At 42.4% G+C, this 15746-nt stretch overlaps 1 protein-coding gene across 8 annotated transcripts; it reads left to right on the top strand.

Annotated features, from left to right (window-relative positions):
* The first annotated feature begins 80 nt into the window (after nt 1-80).
* Nucleotides 81-15531, top strand: ikbkg (inhibitor of nuclear factor kappa B kinase regulatory subunit gamma). 8 transcript variants are annotated; one of them, XM_034591965.1, is made up of 16 exons: nt 91-414; nt 896-1036; nt 2590-2849; nt 4919-4993; nt 5076-5162; nt 5750-5935; nt 6881-6942; nt 7218-7265; nt 7973-8075; nt 9148-9263; nt 9350-9502; nt 10095-10167; nt 10262-10396; nt 11131-11267; nt 11559-11635; nt 14300-15531. In XM_034591965.1, the coding sequence occupies exons 2-16, from the start codon at nt 898-900 to the stop codon at nt 14488-14490; spliced, it is 1842 nt and encodes a 613-aa protein (XP_034447856.1). In that variant the 5' UTR covers nt 91-414; nt 896-897; the 3' UTR covers nt 14491-15531. The 8 variants fall into 8 exon arrangements, with proteins under 8 accessions (XP_034447857.1, XP_034447856.1, XP_034447855.1 ...); XM_034591964.1 differs by having other exon boundaries at nt 2590-2858; XM_034591966.1 differs by lacking the exon at nt 7218-7265 and having other exon boundaries at nt 81-414; nt 2590-2858.
* Nucleotides 15532-15746: the final 215 nt, after the last annotated feature.

Below are 15746 nucleotides of genomic sequence, written 5' to 3'. Positions count from 1 at the left end.
CTAAAATATCAGCAGCTGAGAAATTCCAAGTTAGAGTTGGCTATTAGCCTTATGCAGCCTGAGAGGAAGTGCTGCCTGAGAGTCTGCACCCAGGGTAAAACACATGTCCTCTGGAGCTAACAACAGTCGCCTCGGCTCTGACTGATAACCTTAACCCATCTTAAAAACCACACAGTATAAGGATAACTTCATGACATTGAGCCAGGTGCCGTTCAGAAGACGTACGATGACTTTATGTCAGTGAGCGAGTTCGTCAGATTATTCCGTAGCTGGATTTAATACCCTCGCTACCTGGGAAGCTAACTCACTTAGCATTAAGCAGCTCGGATAAATAACGTCAGCTGCGCTCACTCACAGGTCGTATGTGAAGAAGAGTGTGTTATTCTGAACGACACACGCGGAACAGGACTGAGGGTAAGTGGAGTTTGGTGTGTGTGATGTGCACCGGGGTCAGATTCGATCCTGTGTCACTGCGGGGAAGAAAAACAACCTGGGTGTTAGCTGTAGTAAACATCCGGTGGTCATAACACGTACATGTAACAGCATTGTGAGGGACGAGTAGTGTTTTACTTTTAATTCTGATGTCAACAAATGTCGGAATCAAGCTTCGTGTCCCAGCCGAAGCTCTTTGCCTCGTGGTTACTTGGGATGACGTCATGATGTCCTGCAGACCACCGGTACCTGCTTTGACAGCTCAGAGGAGTCTGCACATCAGCACACATCAGCACACATCAGCGGTCATCAGCGGGCCACAGGGCCTCCTCTCGGAACAGGGACCAGGATTTAGAGGAAAGCGTAAACAGAAAGTGAAAGTAGAGGTGTCTTTGCCATGTGTCTGTATGTCAGGATGAATGTATATACTCCAATTCATAACTTTGTGTATGTGTATCCATAGGGATGGTGCAGCCCCAGCCGGATGGCCCGATGCAGTGGGACATGTCAGGAGAGGACAGTGGAGGCGCCCTCCGGGTCCCTGCAGAGCTGGCTGCCAATGAAGTGGTGACCAGGTTGCTGGGTGATAACCAGCAGCTTAGAGGTAACAAATCAAGCAGTAATGACTCACCATAGTATATTTCAGCATGGAGTCATTACTGATGGAATTAAATAGATGGTAAAGTGGATTTTGTTAGGCATACTATTATTTCCACACAAGCGTTTTGGCTCTGTATTGGTTTCATGTCCATACTAACACGCCTGAAAACGCATATCACATGACCACTCACATACACTGGGCATGGGCGCGCTGGTGTGAGCAGGAAGCATTTGGTTGTTAGTTGCAGAATTGGCACAGATTGCTAGAATAATAGTTTGCCCCCTACACATGTAAACAGTTGTTTCATTGTAAAATGCAGAATTTAAATGCACAACAACTGTTAGCAAAGACAACCGGATCAGCAACACTTGTGATTCATTAACCATGCTGTGCTCTACACTGGAAAATTAGGCTTAATGCTGGTTGTTTTCTTCCAGATGTCGATGTCATAATTTCTAAACTTCTTTACTAAGATGCAGCCCGGAGTTTTCAACCTAAAATGGAGTCAGCAGCATTTCCAAACTTCTCGGTTGTAGCGGCTCTAAAACTCTGGAGTAGTGAGGACACCAGGCGTATCCGTAACAGAGTTGATGCGTTTCCAAACACAAACGTAGTAGTATCAATGTAGCCATAATGGTGGAACATTAAATGGCCATTTCAGTAGATCATTTTAAAGAAAGTATAATGAAAACATAATGTGTATGTGTGGGCAATTTAAAAGTAGAGGCATTCATTGTATATCAGTGCTTCTATCTGAAATATTTTACAATTGTCTTATACTAGAATGGTTCTCCACCAAGGCCCAACAGTCCACCTATGAAACTGAATTTAAATTCACTAGATCTGGATCTTTATTTGGATCTTCACATAATTTCACTCACTCATAAATATCAGTCACCTCAACATGGCAGATATTTTCCATCAAGATCCATGAATTATTCTCTGTGAAATTAAGAAAAATGTTGAAAACTGACCTCTCTTGCAATGTTATAGAAAGAGAAAAAAAATTTGAATTGTTTCCCAGAGTAGTGAAACGCATTGGATTCAGGAGTATTACCATTAGAGAAGGAGCTGTTTTTAAGAGCATTAAGACTTCTTTTATCACCAAATGATTCACTGTGATGTTTTGACTCCTGTTTTTGACTTGAAATCAAACACAAGTTACAATTTACAAATTTAAATTTATATAACTCTGTGGTTTAACTTCATCCCCTTCAGCACGTCCTTCTCAACATTTTTCACCTTCAACTGCAGCTGGTCACCTTTTTGCGTGAGCTGGGGCTGTACTTGTTTCAGTGGGCCCACCTCATCTTACAGATCCCCTTTTTCTGTGTTGAGGGCCTCCACCTTTTTGCCATAGGTATCCTCAGCATGGATCAGCTCCTGCCTTAGGCTCGCCTCGATTATTTCACACCTTGCCCTGCCCTCTGCTTCAGTTCCCTTTCATTTTAATCAGAATAAGCTGTGTCCCCCTTGTATTTAATTGTACCTGACATTTTGTGTGGCACCATGTTACATGTCAATCTACTTTTTGCCTTTACCCTTCTGTCCTCCAGAGGCCCTGCGGCGAAGCAACTTGGCCTTGCGTCAGCGCTGCGAGGAGATGGAGGGATGGCAACGAAGGACGAGAGAGGAAAGAGAATTTCTCAGCTCTCGCTTCCAGGAGGCCAGGTCCCTGGTGGAGAGGCTGGCCCAGGAAAACCACTCCTTACAGAGTCTGGTGAATGGACCAGCTTCATCCTCATCTCACTGCTCCAGCCAGACAGAAGACCTGCAGGGACGCCCGGCAAGGAACGGTCCACACGAGGGACCACAGGTTAGCATGGTGAGAGACACACAGCTGCTTTCCTACTTTTAACACATGATATACATTTTATATAATATGATCCTGTGTTGTCATGTGTATGCAGAGGATATTTCATTATCCTGTAATAGTTACTGTAATTTTGCCACATCTTTAAACACCTGTCTAATGGACGGCAATGTGAACAACATACTGTAGCTCACAAGCCAATCATGTATTTAAAGTTATTGGAACCGAGTGGCCAACATTATGACTGCAGGATCCACTGCCAGTGTTTATCGGGGCCCCAAGTAGAGTTGCTCCTTAGTGTCTTACGCAGAGAGGGTGAGAGAAAGGGAGTAAAGGGAGACAGAGATGGTTTTCATGCTCCTGCATGTCACCTCTGTTCTGTCCCCTCTTGCTCTCTGTGGTCACCTATACTATTAAGTTGTACTCTAACCAGCGTTAGAGAAAATTCCAAGCTGCTGCACTTTATTTTGTGATCATGACGTTTGACAAAGGCTGTGTCCGAAATCCCCCTCTCATTTACTACTCCCTACTTTACTATATAGGGACTTCTATGCAGAGGACTATATAGTGAGCTCATCTGCCAAAAAATACATGTTTCAGACACTACTTGGTACTTTTCTCCATGCAGGTAATAACATCATTGTTGCAGGATTACAACATACAACAACAACAACGTCAGCCAGTGGAAAATCCCATCATACATTTTAAATGTTTATTTTACACTCAGTATTAATACTTTGAGGCAACCACTAAAACAGACTGGTCGCTCTGTGAAAATGTCAGCAAATATAAACCTGCCTGTCTTTATCCTCATTATATTTCAGATATTTTTGATAAGATTAAGAGGGAGTAGAATGGCCAGAGAGAGAAGGCTGAGACGTGCTGCCCTCTTTCCTCTCCGCCATTTTTCTTCTGTCAACGCCGCAAGCGCAATACATGATGGTAGATATTGCTCGATTAGTGACCATTGGTTATACACTGCTTTTCACGGTGCACTGTCGGATACAATGTTCCATTATAGTTTGGAGAGCACTACGAAATTGCAAACTCACTATATAGTGGACTATGAGTGATTTCACACACAGCCAAAACAAACATAAGTATCGTTTAAAGACAGCTGAGGAGCAGTGGCATAGCCTTCACTGACATTTAAAATGATCACAGAGAAACTCTTCTACCAGAGCTGCCCTGCTTGAGTCACATAAAAGTCCTAATTTTCTTCAAACTGCCTGTGATGCAGCCTCTTATTTGAGCCTCTGTCTGAAACAGACATTTTTAGCTCAGCCCTCCTTAAATTTCCACATTCTTTGGATTGGCTGAACATCCGGAAGTCTGCAGAGGGACGGTGCACCGAAAGCTTATGAGCGCCGCCTCATCCTCTCACTGGTGTGGAGTTTGGAAATGGCAACTTTTCAAATCCATCCAAAGTTGTATGAGCCCTGATCCGATCACGAGGACAGAACAAACAGCAGCAGCAACAAAGATTACAGAATGCGTGCTCTGACTCTATGGATATTACACTGATAATCTGCCTCCCTGTGTATTATAACTGTAGATATAATCTTTGCATCACAATCTGTATTTAAATATTTTCTATTTATGCCCCTCTCTCATATAGGGAAATGCCAAATGAAGGGAAAGCAATTGCTTTCAGGAGAAGTTAATACTGCTAGTGTTATTATGCTGTCACCAAACTACTGCTTATGTGATAACAGCACCATGGGTTAGTTGTGTGCTTGAGTACATCAAATGCCTGTAATACCTCTTTAGTAGAGTGTTTTGGGAGAAAGAGCCATGTTTGGAAGGAAGAGCGAATCTAGAAATCGGTGACAAGCCGACATCAGTATAAATAACCCTGGAATAGTGTTCACAGCACTCTGATACCTGAGCCTTTGTCTCATGAGGCCACTTCGACCATGTTAAATATGAACATCCAACTTTGTAACATTAATTATATGACAGAGAAAAAAGGTATTTTAAGTATTATAAGTCCCCTTTAGGGTACTCACAAGGGGCCAGGCATCTATATGTAAATGATTGAAGTTGTATGTTTTTTTTCTTCCGTCTTTCAGACTCTAGATCAGCGTGAGAGAAAGAGAGTCAAAGAGATGGATCAACACACACAGACCACACCACCTCGCAGCCTGGTAAGATGTATGGTGCTGTTGTTGACTTTAATTTTGATGCATTTGTTTATTTTTTATCTAATGGGTCTGTCCGTGTGCCTAGGATGTCTCCTTGAGTAGCTCCCTCCCCACTCCCCCCACCTCATTTTCAGAGGTACTGGGGGAGGTAATGGGCAGGGAAAATGGCCAGGTGAGACTGCTCACTCCATCTTGATTCCACCAATAAGATCCCACAGACTTGGTTTAATAGTTTTTATAGGTCTGGTTTAAGTCTTCACCGACCACCTTGTCTGCCACTGCATACAGGCAGGTCAGAAATCCTCACTTCCTGCTCGGAAAAATGCCACTGTTTGAGTTCTTAATACAAACCCTAACAATGGTCACTAACAGCATTTTAAATAAATATTCCAATAACTCAACTGAAAGTTGCTTTTTTACATTTGGTAATATACCTTATATCCATGTATTTGTCTTGGAATTCCGAGCAGGAACTGGATTGAATGGAGGTTGTTCACTAACTTTTATCAATATTTCCTTTTCTGACTTTGAATTATGCACATTATTATTAGGCACTGTTTGGCACTTTTAATACCCCCCCCCCCAGTTGATCTCTTTTTACGGGCTCCCTTCTTCTTGTGTTATCTTACATCTTGGTGTATTTCTACTTTTCTGCTAGGGTGAACATAGTCTATCTCTGTTAACTTCGCTCCTGTCAGTGCTGATTGTTTACAATCCATGCATCTCTGTTTCTTTCAACTTCCCGTCATTTCCCTGCAGCCCTTGGAAGGTCCAAATGACTTCCTGCAGCTGCTGAAGAGCCACAAAGAAAAGCTGGAGGAAGGCATGAGAGAGCTGAGGACGAAGAATGAAGAGCTGGAGAGGGACAGAGAAGAGGGAGAGAAAGAGAGGGAGCGGATGTGTCGCTGCATTGACCAGCTACGTGCCAAACTGGCCCAGGCACAGGTAACGCTTTGATTTGACCATGGAGAAATTCTTTCCAAGGAACTAGTGCAGTGATGCAGTACTTCAGAGAGCATGACAGACATGAGAAAATAAGAGCAACAAGCACATGCAAACTTGTGCTTATGAAACGTATTTTAAATCACAAAACATAAGAAATCGAATGTAGAATTCAACTAATCGTTGCAAAGAAGATTTTGAAAATGGAAACGTTCCGGAAGCAGATAGAGGAAAGTGCCCTGTGTGACATGCAGCCATTATTAATAGCATCTTTTCACTTGACCCTCTGGCCTCAGTCTCACATTAGGGTGGATTTTGGTTATAAATTGTAACTCATAAAGGCATTAAAGCTGGGTTTGGTAATCTTGGAAAACCTAGCAAGAGCAGGCTACCCTTAAAAAATATACAACCAATACATTGCACCTCCTCCTGTCAGACCTCTGGTCAAAGTTATGCCTCCAAAACACTGAACGTGCACTGCACAGAGCTGCTAGAAGACGACTTTTCAGTGACATTAACGTCTGGCTATCATAGAACAGTGGAGTGGTGTCCGGGTCAAGCGCACACACAACTTACAGCTCATGGACTTTGAGGAGATATCAGCAGAATTGTCTTTGAATTAATATGGCTTACCCCACCTTTAAAATCCGCACAGGCATAATTTGTCTTAAACTCGATCGCATTTCAAACTTTTGTCAAGCACTATTGAATTTGATTAAATATTTTAGACCATTAATTGCCCAGCTCTTACTTGCTCATGTTTCTTGTTACCCTCTGGTACATCAGGTCTGTCACCTGACTCAACTGCTTGTAAGTGATGTCTCTATGACCAGTGGAGACTATACGTGATTATGGATAGACACAGGTGATCTAAAAGTGTGTGTGTGTGTGTGTGTGTGTGTGTGTGTGTGTGTGTGTGTGTGTGTGTGTGTGTGTGTGTGTTCACAGGCAAACAGTGTTGCTGAGGAGGTTGTTCAACATCGCTCTGAGGCACAGCACTCCTCTGACTGGTACCAAATATTTCCCCTTTAACTCAAAATACTTGTATGCATTGTTTGGAACTAACGGCGCTAAACTGACTTGTATTGCGTGTTTGACTTGAAGTCACTGGATCTTTCAGACTGGTTGATTTTCAATTAACCTTGTTTTAGTAGCACTGCGTTACTTATGCTTGATAAAAGCCTGTCTTTGAGATGTCTTCCTCCTCCTCCTCCTCCTCCTCCTCCTCCTCCTCCTCCTCCTCCTCCTCTTCCTCCTCTTCCTCTCTTTCTATTTCCTTTTCCAGCTCTAGCCTGGCTAAACTCACAGAGCAGCTTCAGGCCACACAGGGCAGGTGAGCCCACCGCTCTGTGTGGCTTTCTTTCTCACTGTGTGCATGTCCGCTGTCTACATGTGACTACATGTCTTCCTCTTACGTTTTAACTCATTTTTTTGTTTGTTTTGTTATTGTTAATTCTTTATGTGCTTACTCGTGTTGTCTCAAGTAGTTTTTCTGTCAATGTCCTGTCATGCATGGCAACGTTAAGACAAAGTTATTCTATCAACAATAGAATATTTAATTGAGTAGCAGACAACTAAATTTACTTCGGGATCAAGTATCAGGATAAAGTATCTATCGATTGATTTATCGATCGACAGAATCTGCTAGTTTATATAAATTTGTGGGGCTTATATTTGTAATGGAATGTTTACTTAATATGGCATTACTACTTGGATTTAATACAAAATCGGAGTACTCCATATACATTCACAAAATCCATGTTTGCTGGCATCAGTTGCTACTTCTCAGACTGATAATTTTGTAACTTATCATTAAATAAGTCTAAATGTTTCATATTCCAATTTTAATATACAATTATTATATTATTATTATTCAGCCCTTACGTATTGTGGTAATATATACAGTTTAATAATACATGTACATTCGTACATACATACATACATACATACATACATACATACATACATACATACATGTATTTGAATGTAGATGCAAGCCTGTGTCAGTACTGAAATGATCTGGCAGCTGTTTGTTTGCAGGTATCGGGAGCTTGAGGAGAAGCTTGACTACCTGCAGAAGAGTTCAGCTCAGCGGGACAGAACTGAAGCTCTGCTGAAACAGAAGGACAAGGACTGTTCCCAGGTATGATCGACAAAGATCCAAAATGTTCCAGTTAAAGGGCCCATATTTTACACCTTTCTGGGATTTCATTTGAGGTACTGGTACCCCTAAAATTATATATCAGTGGTTTAAAGTTGAAAAAAAATGCTGCAATGTGTATTTCCATGTCTTCTCTTCTGCCTCTCTCTGGAGCTGCCGACAAAACAGGCTGTTTTCGCCTGCCTCTTGAGCCCCTCCTCTGATTGGCTGACTGCACTCTGAGTGACACGCGACCAGGCCTATCACCGGTCTCATTCTGGCGCATTGACTCTCTCTGCTAAATACAGCTGAAAGTCACGTTATGTTTGGATACATCTATAGAAGACCAGCCACATATTTACAGTCGGTTACAACAGGATGTTTCTGAACGTTAAGTTACACCGTCCTCATGTTTGTTCAAGTTTTAGCAGGACAGTCGGCCAATGCGGGAGTAACGTCCTGAGTTACAGTACGGAGTTTCACAATGGAGTTTCAATACGGAGTAACGTCTGCGTTACACCGTACTGAGCACAGCGGCACGGCATGTCGGAAGAAATAAAGCGTAAGCGATGGTCTCGAACAGTAAAGTTCTTAGGAGGAATGTGCACGGACACATTCTCTTCCTTACATCCCTCCACGCTGCAGTGTTTCTTCAGTGTTTGTTGTGGTTAACCTGTGGTAGCTAACAAGCTGCTAGCTCAGCAACATGTCTGCTTCGTGTCGCGTTTGGTGTGGGGGGGTGGTGGTGGGTTCGAAGGCTGGACTGGTACCTGCTGGGTGGGGCTGAGAGACAAGTGCAATCCCGAATGACATCATACGGGGGAGGAAGTACGAAACGAGACGTTTCGATAACATATTTCTTAGAATGGACTGAGTGAAAAAGTCTGCGGAGTGACTGTTTTCATACTTTGAGGGTCCCTACTGACCCCCTTTAAGTCATTACGGCTAGTAAAAGCCCAGAAAATTAATTTGACACAATATGGGCCCTTTAATGGAGTTAAATATGGTGGTGCTGTAGAAGGGTCTTAAATATCAGCATTTAGTCCACTAACTTAACCATGTTGTATTTCTGCAGCTAGCAAAGGACTGTGAGGCACTGAAAGCTCAGGCAACTTCCCTATTAGGAGAACTGAACGAGAGACAGAGCTGTCTAGAGAAAAGCGAGCATGAACGCAAAATGTTGGAAGAAAAGTGAGTGGTCACGTAACTACAGCATGAATATATACAGAACATAGAGTCGTCTCTCTATTAACGTCTTTCTCTTTACCTGTGTGTAGGCTGTCCAGTAAACTGAAGGCCCTGCAGCTGGCAGAGCGGGAGCTAGAGCAGCTGAGGAAGCAGCATCATGTGGCCATGGACAAGCTTCTGCTGCAGACCCAGAGCCTGGAGCAGGCCCTGAAGACAGAGAGACATGTGGTCACAGAGGAGAAGTGTGTTCAACACACACACACACACACACACACACACACACACACACACACACACACACACACACACACACACATAGAGAGATAGTAGTGTCCCAACTGGTTGTTAAGTGACATTATTAATTTTGAATTTATAAATAAAACAAAATAAGAAACAGTTTTAACCAACACACAGTTTTACCAATATTGAGTCATGTAATACCTGTTGCTATGAAGGACATCATTGATTAATTTTGACCTCACTGTTATGTGGTATCAACCCTTCAGTAAACATAAAATTTGAAACCCCTTTTCAGTACCACGTTGGATTGTTAGAACATTTTTTAATTAACTTGTGGGCAAAATATATTAATACATTTATCTTATAATTTTATTCTCTCACCAACTCAAAAGATTTTTTTTAAATCAGGACAGAAAGGGCTCCATAACAAGGCAATACACCTGTAATTCATTTTATTCATGAGCATTATGAGTTTCACTGTGATAATAACAGCTGCTCAGTTTCATTCCGAATCCTCCACTGTTTCCAGCATGATACCTGAGATTTGGTATTTTATACTGTAAGGTAAAATTATGTTTCCTTTCTTTCTCTAAGGAAAAAACTAACACAACTGCAGCATGCCTACACGTGCCTCTTCAGAGACTATGATTCTAAACTGAAGAGTGAGGTAAACACACAGTTCAACATCTCTCATTAGTTTGGCTGTTTACCTAATTTATACGAGTCTTGACATTCATGTGTCTTGCTTGTTTGTCCTTCAGGGAGGAGATCTGTGCAGCCGACTAGAGGAGGCAGAGCGAGCACTGGCCCTGAAGCAGGATCTAATTGATAAACTGAAGGAAGAGGTGGAGCAACAGAAAGGCTCACTGGAGACAGTTCCTGTCCTCACTGCTCAGGTACAGTCATACCTGATAGACAAGTTGGGATTCGACCTCTTGAGCAGGTTGTTTTTAGATGTAGGGATCAAAAATAGTTTTCTTCATTTTAATAATTCTATCTAATCTAGTTCAGTTCAAAGATCTGTCATCAGTAACTTTGTAGTTGATTTGTTTGAATCGCATCACTCTTCAAACCGACATGCTTCAGGACACGCAACATGCTTCACATCACTGTTCTTAAATCAGTGAGTTCACCAGCTCAGTAAACAGGATCGGATGGTTATGATTTAGATGACAAACTTATTATTGTGTATTTAGTTATTAATCGATGGTGTCGGATCATGTATGTGAGTGGGGGCGGGGTCTGGGGGCTTCTGTGTGTGGGTGTTTAAACTCCACCGTTATAAAAAACTGTGTTGTACATACAATATATTGACATTTAAATTTGTTTATTTCTGTTCAGTCTCCTCCACTTGCTTTGTGTTGTAGCGTGGCCAAATTCCCAATGTATTTGTTTTCCTTTACTTACTTTTCTATTTCTATTTTGACTGAGTATGAAATGATAAGTTATATCATTCAGTGCTCATTTTCACACAGTTTCTCTTGGAAGACAGATCAGGCATGACATCGGTGTGGATGTCAGATTGTCGTACATCACTTGTCGTGTACAAATATTGTATAAGCCATAACATGTTTATGGGATGCTAAGGTCAAATCTCCCGCCCTATGTCACTGTCTGTGTGTTTCCTCAGGCTGAGATCTACAAAGCAGATTTCCTAGCGGAGCGAGAAGCAAGAGAGAAGCTGAACCAGAAGAAAGAGGAGCTGCAGGACCAACTGACTCAGGCCATAGCTGAGATTGACAGGCTCAAACAGGAAGCCACATCACGGTAAGTGAATAACATATGTCCATTTCAATTATTATTTGTCCCCTGTATATGGGTAAGGGGAAGATTTATTGAAGGTGTATGTACTTGTCTTACAGCTCTTGCTGTGTTCATTTAGCTTTTTTGTGGCTGAGGAAGTTCAAATCTTACCGTATAGCCCATCAGCAGGGAGACAGATCTCAACTGCTGATCAGATGCAGCCTCATGTCACACCTGGAGTCAGAACTGTATCTTTATTTGTACCGTGCTTGTATTGAAAGCCCTCATGAAATTTGTCTGGATTCACTTCTGCAGCGCACGTATGGAGCTAATGAAGATGAGGCACGTGGAAGACTTTCCACCACGGGCGCCACACATTCCTCCTCCACAAGGTACATGAAAACCAACACACAAATTGTTGTATATATATATATTACTACTATATATATATATATATATGTGTGTGTATGTGTTAGTCTTTCATATAGGACTTTCAGATTTTGACTAAACAGTTCACTATGTTATTATCACTATTTTATATCAATAGAATGTTTGAATAATAATAATCTACCTACTAATTCCACAAACGTCTATCTTTCTGTATGTGGAACTCATATTTTACGAACTGATCATCTAATCAACTTCACACTTGGCATCTGTATATTTAGTGGCCTGAGAAAGTGCAGTGCCGAAGTTTGTGTGATTTGGACATGCGACGTGTTAAAGGGGACATAGCATGCAAATTCCACTTTGTTAGTGCTTCTACAGGTTAATGTGGGTATCTGGCATGTCTACCAACCCAAAAACTTTGGGGAAAAAACACTCGCGCGTTTTGTTATAGTTCCTCTAAGTCAGAAACGTCATGCTTGAGCGACTCGATTGCGCTTCCTGGGTATTGTGTCGTAACAAGGAACTGGAAGTCTCCCTACATGGTCTTGGCCCACCCCACCCCCCGTCCCCCCACACTCGTTACTTCCGGGTTTACACCGGAGGCAGAGAGGCTGCGAGGCAGCGCAGCGCCGTTCCCAAGCACGCAGCCGCCTGGCTGTTCACACGGGACGAGCATTTCTCCGCTGGTCAGCCCGCGATTCACTCACATGTGGCATTTGTCTGGATCGTTGGGACTGGGAGGCTGCAGCAGCTGCTCGGGAGCGACCGCTCGCTCTCCCGTGCGTGAGCTGGAATTTGTGTCAGCGCCACACAGCCAGCAGTGTGGAAGACTTCCGCAGTGTTCAGCGCTACTGTAACCCCCGAACCCCGACATTCAACGGGTACAACAACAAGCGGAGAAAGCAGAATCGCGGGCTGACCTTATATATACAGTCTATGGGGCTGACCAGCGCGGAGAAATGCTCGTCCTGTGTGAACAGCCAGGCGGCTGCGCGCTTGAGAACGGCGCTGCGCTGCCTCGCAGCGGTCTTCCACACTGCCAGCTGTGTGGAAGACTTCCGCAGTGTTCAGCTCTACTGTACGCCGGGTTACAGTAGTTACGCCGGGTTACAGTAGTTACGCCGGGTTACAGTAGTTACGCCGGGGTACACCGGACGCGGAAGCGCCGCAGCGAGGCAGCGCAGCGCCGTTCTCAAGCGCGCAGCCGCCTGGCTGTTCACACGGGACGAGCATTTCTCCGCTGGTCAGCCCCATAGACTGTATATATAAGGTCAGCCCGCGATTCTGCTTTCTCCGCTTGTTGTTGTACCCGTTGAATGTCGGGGTTCGGGGGTAAATGATGGTCTTCATAGCCCCCCACCCCACCCCTCTCTTTCTCTCTCTGTCTGTCTGCTTGTGTGCTTGTAGTGGATGGGCAGAGGGGGACATTTAATTATGTGATTGGGAAAATTAAAACTCCAGGACAACAGAAGGGGAATACAAAGTATGGGATGCATATTTGATAATTTATATCATATAAAATATGTAATTTATATCGTTTAAAATCATGGGGGGGGGGGAGGGGGGAGCTGGCTCATTAGCATTTAAAGGAACAGGCACTCAAAACAGGTCACTCTGTGGAGGGCTGTTTTATACAGGGTAAAAAGGGTGCTGTTTTATATGATCCTTGTGGTATTTTGACCAAAGTATGTTACAGACATTTCATTAAGACCCCAAGGAACCATATCAACTTGTGGTAAAATGGGCATGCTATGTCCCCTTTAAATATTAATAAAATTCAAATAAACAGGTGACCAGCATTCTGTACCAGTCAGTGAGTGCAGGGCAGTTTGTCTTCAGTCTATGGACTGGCTTGAACATGTCTTCTTCTACATCCTCAGATATTAGACTGAGACAGTCTCATAGCTCAGGGGCTGATCCCCTTCATGGCAACAATATTCACATAATCACTTCCTGTTTGATGATTTGTCATCAAAGTAATAGCCCAACGTTAGTTTTGCTTCTGTAATGCATTATATCGAGCTGAATTACAGAACTTTTATTTTGAAAGGTTGTGAACTTGGGTCTGAATAATTGTGTCGATTACTTAACAGACTTCTGAACTAGCCAATATTCAATATATTAAATATTAACTAAAGTTCAGTGAATCATTTACATTTTTGTATGAACCACACGTGAACAGTAATAAAGAAAATTCAGTTTAATTTTATGTAAAACATTGGCTATAAAATCTTCATTGCAGATAAACCAGGTAGGATGAACACAAAGTTTTCTAACTTCACTCTCCGGTTGAGGAGGACTCTTCATGACAAGGAATAATTCTGACGTAGCTCCGGAACGTGTCAAAGACGCATCATTTTTAAAATTATAATACACATCTCTTATTCACAATATGGAAAGAGGAGAAATCTCTGTCTGTCTAGCATGTGTAGAACGGGCAGTGCACTAGTAGTAATAATTATAATAATTGTTAGTTTCATCTTTACCTTTGTTGGATGTTTTATCTCATTTTTGGCAATTTAACAAACTGAGCCAAAAGAAACAGAACCCTGGAGGTAAATTCAGCCGGTTGCCACAAATGTGACAACACAGAATGTTGACATTGTTGTGATTAAATATATTTTCTCCCATTATTTTCTTTTAAGATTTTTTTTTTCTCCCTTTAGGTCTGTTCCCTGGTCCAGCTTTTAACACGGTGCCCGCTGCCCCCTCATTCCGTAATCAGGGTTTGGTGCCAGTCGGGGATCAAGGGGCAGCTGGAGCTGAGGAGCTGCCAGATTTATGTTGTCCCAAATGCCAGTACCAGGCTCCAGATATGGACACACTGCAGATACATGTCATGGACTGTATACAGTAACATGAGCAGAGTTCAGCACACCATGACACCAACACACACACATTCGCAGATATATAGTACAGTATATTTACGTTTTGGACGTTCAGCGTGTCTGCTGCCAGCTCTGGGCACAGCCTGGGGGAAAAAAATGTTTGCACCTTACTCTCTCTGTCATGCAAACACACACACAAATACATAATATCCAATTTTAAATGTTTAATACGTTGGAATCAAGTGGAAATCAGATGACAGTATGAACAAGTGAAACAAAAAGAATCAACTTAGTATTTTCGTAGAACCGTTCCACAGATTTTGTTTCTGCTGTAGCTTTTCCATTCTGCAACCCATCCCTTTTCTCACCATCCTTTTTCTCCCCCAGCACCTCTTCTGTAATTTCCCCTCCTCCCTCTTTCCTTTCTGTGCCTTGCCTGTCGGACACTGATGCACATGCCCATCAGTGTTTCTTGCCTCAGTCCCATTTCTAGTCTCTCTTCACTCCAGTGGCATAGTGGCAACTGAGGAGTAAACTATATACTGGGGACTAAGCATGCACATGTAGACTTTGACTCTATCATCCAGGTTGTATACATGAGTAATTATCGGGCCTAAAGTGATGATATTTCACGAGAAAAATCACAATTCACAAGGGTAATTATCCCTACAAAGGAGAAAACACATGACAATGTGAACAACTTTGTGAGCTTGAAATCATTAATAATATTTAAATATGGTTTGGACATAAATGTTGCTTGTCTACGTTACCTCAAAACATGTACTATTACGTATTAGAGATGGATTTACTCCATTGAAAAAGTAGCCATTCTCTGTGTTCTGTGCCTGTGTATACCTTTGACAGCACTACTTCTTTACCATGACCTTCCTGTGCCCCTGATTCTGTCTTCTCTTTACCTGTGACACCCAGCTATTTATCTTTCTGAATGTAAGCACATAGAAGTTTCTTCACAGTGTGTGTGAATATTGGCTGTAATTATCAATCATTCAGTGCAAAGAATATTGTTTTGAAACTGTTAAAGATTTACCAAATAAATCAGTTATTCATTAGCACTGTGTGTGTGTACGTGTAAAAGAAAGAAAACGTTCATGAAGATTTGGGGATAAATCTTTGAATTTTCTTTTTTACAACGACTGTTATGGAAGTTTTCTGGAAGCTGGTGAAAGTTGAACTCAGGCAGCAGCTGGTGTCTTATGCAGAAGATTTTAATGCAGACTTGATGCATCAAGGAGACCAGAAGGTGAAACAATGTACAAACACTAAC

This window comes from Hippoglossus hippoglossus, chromosome 7 (assembly GCF_009819705.1).
Source record: "Hippoglossus hippoglossus isolate fHipHip1 chromosome 7, fHipHip1.pri, whole genome shotgun sequence".
NCBI lineage: Eukaryota > Metazoa > Chordata > Actinopteri > Pleuronectiformes > Pleuronectidae > Hippoglossus > Hippoglossus hippoglossus.
This window is presented reverse-complemented; position numbering and strand designations above follow the sequence as displayed.

Excerpts from the sequence above, each read along its gene's own strand:
- ikbkg (XM_034591964.1), top strand. The coding sequence starts at position 898 with ATGGTGCAGCCCCAGCCGGATGGCCCGATGCAGTGGGACATGTCAGGA. Across the intron at positions 1,037-2,589 it reads TGATAACCAGCAGCTTAGAG|AGGCCCTGCGGCGAAGCAAC; the intron begins GTAACAAATCAA and ends TCTGTCCTCCAG. Across the intron at positions 5,936-6,880 it reads CCAAACTGGCCCAGGCACAG|GCAAACAGTGTTGCTGAGGA; the intron begins GTAACGCTTTGA and ends GTGTGTTCACAG.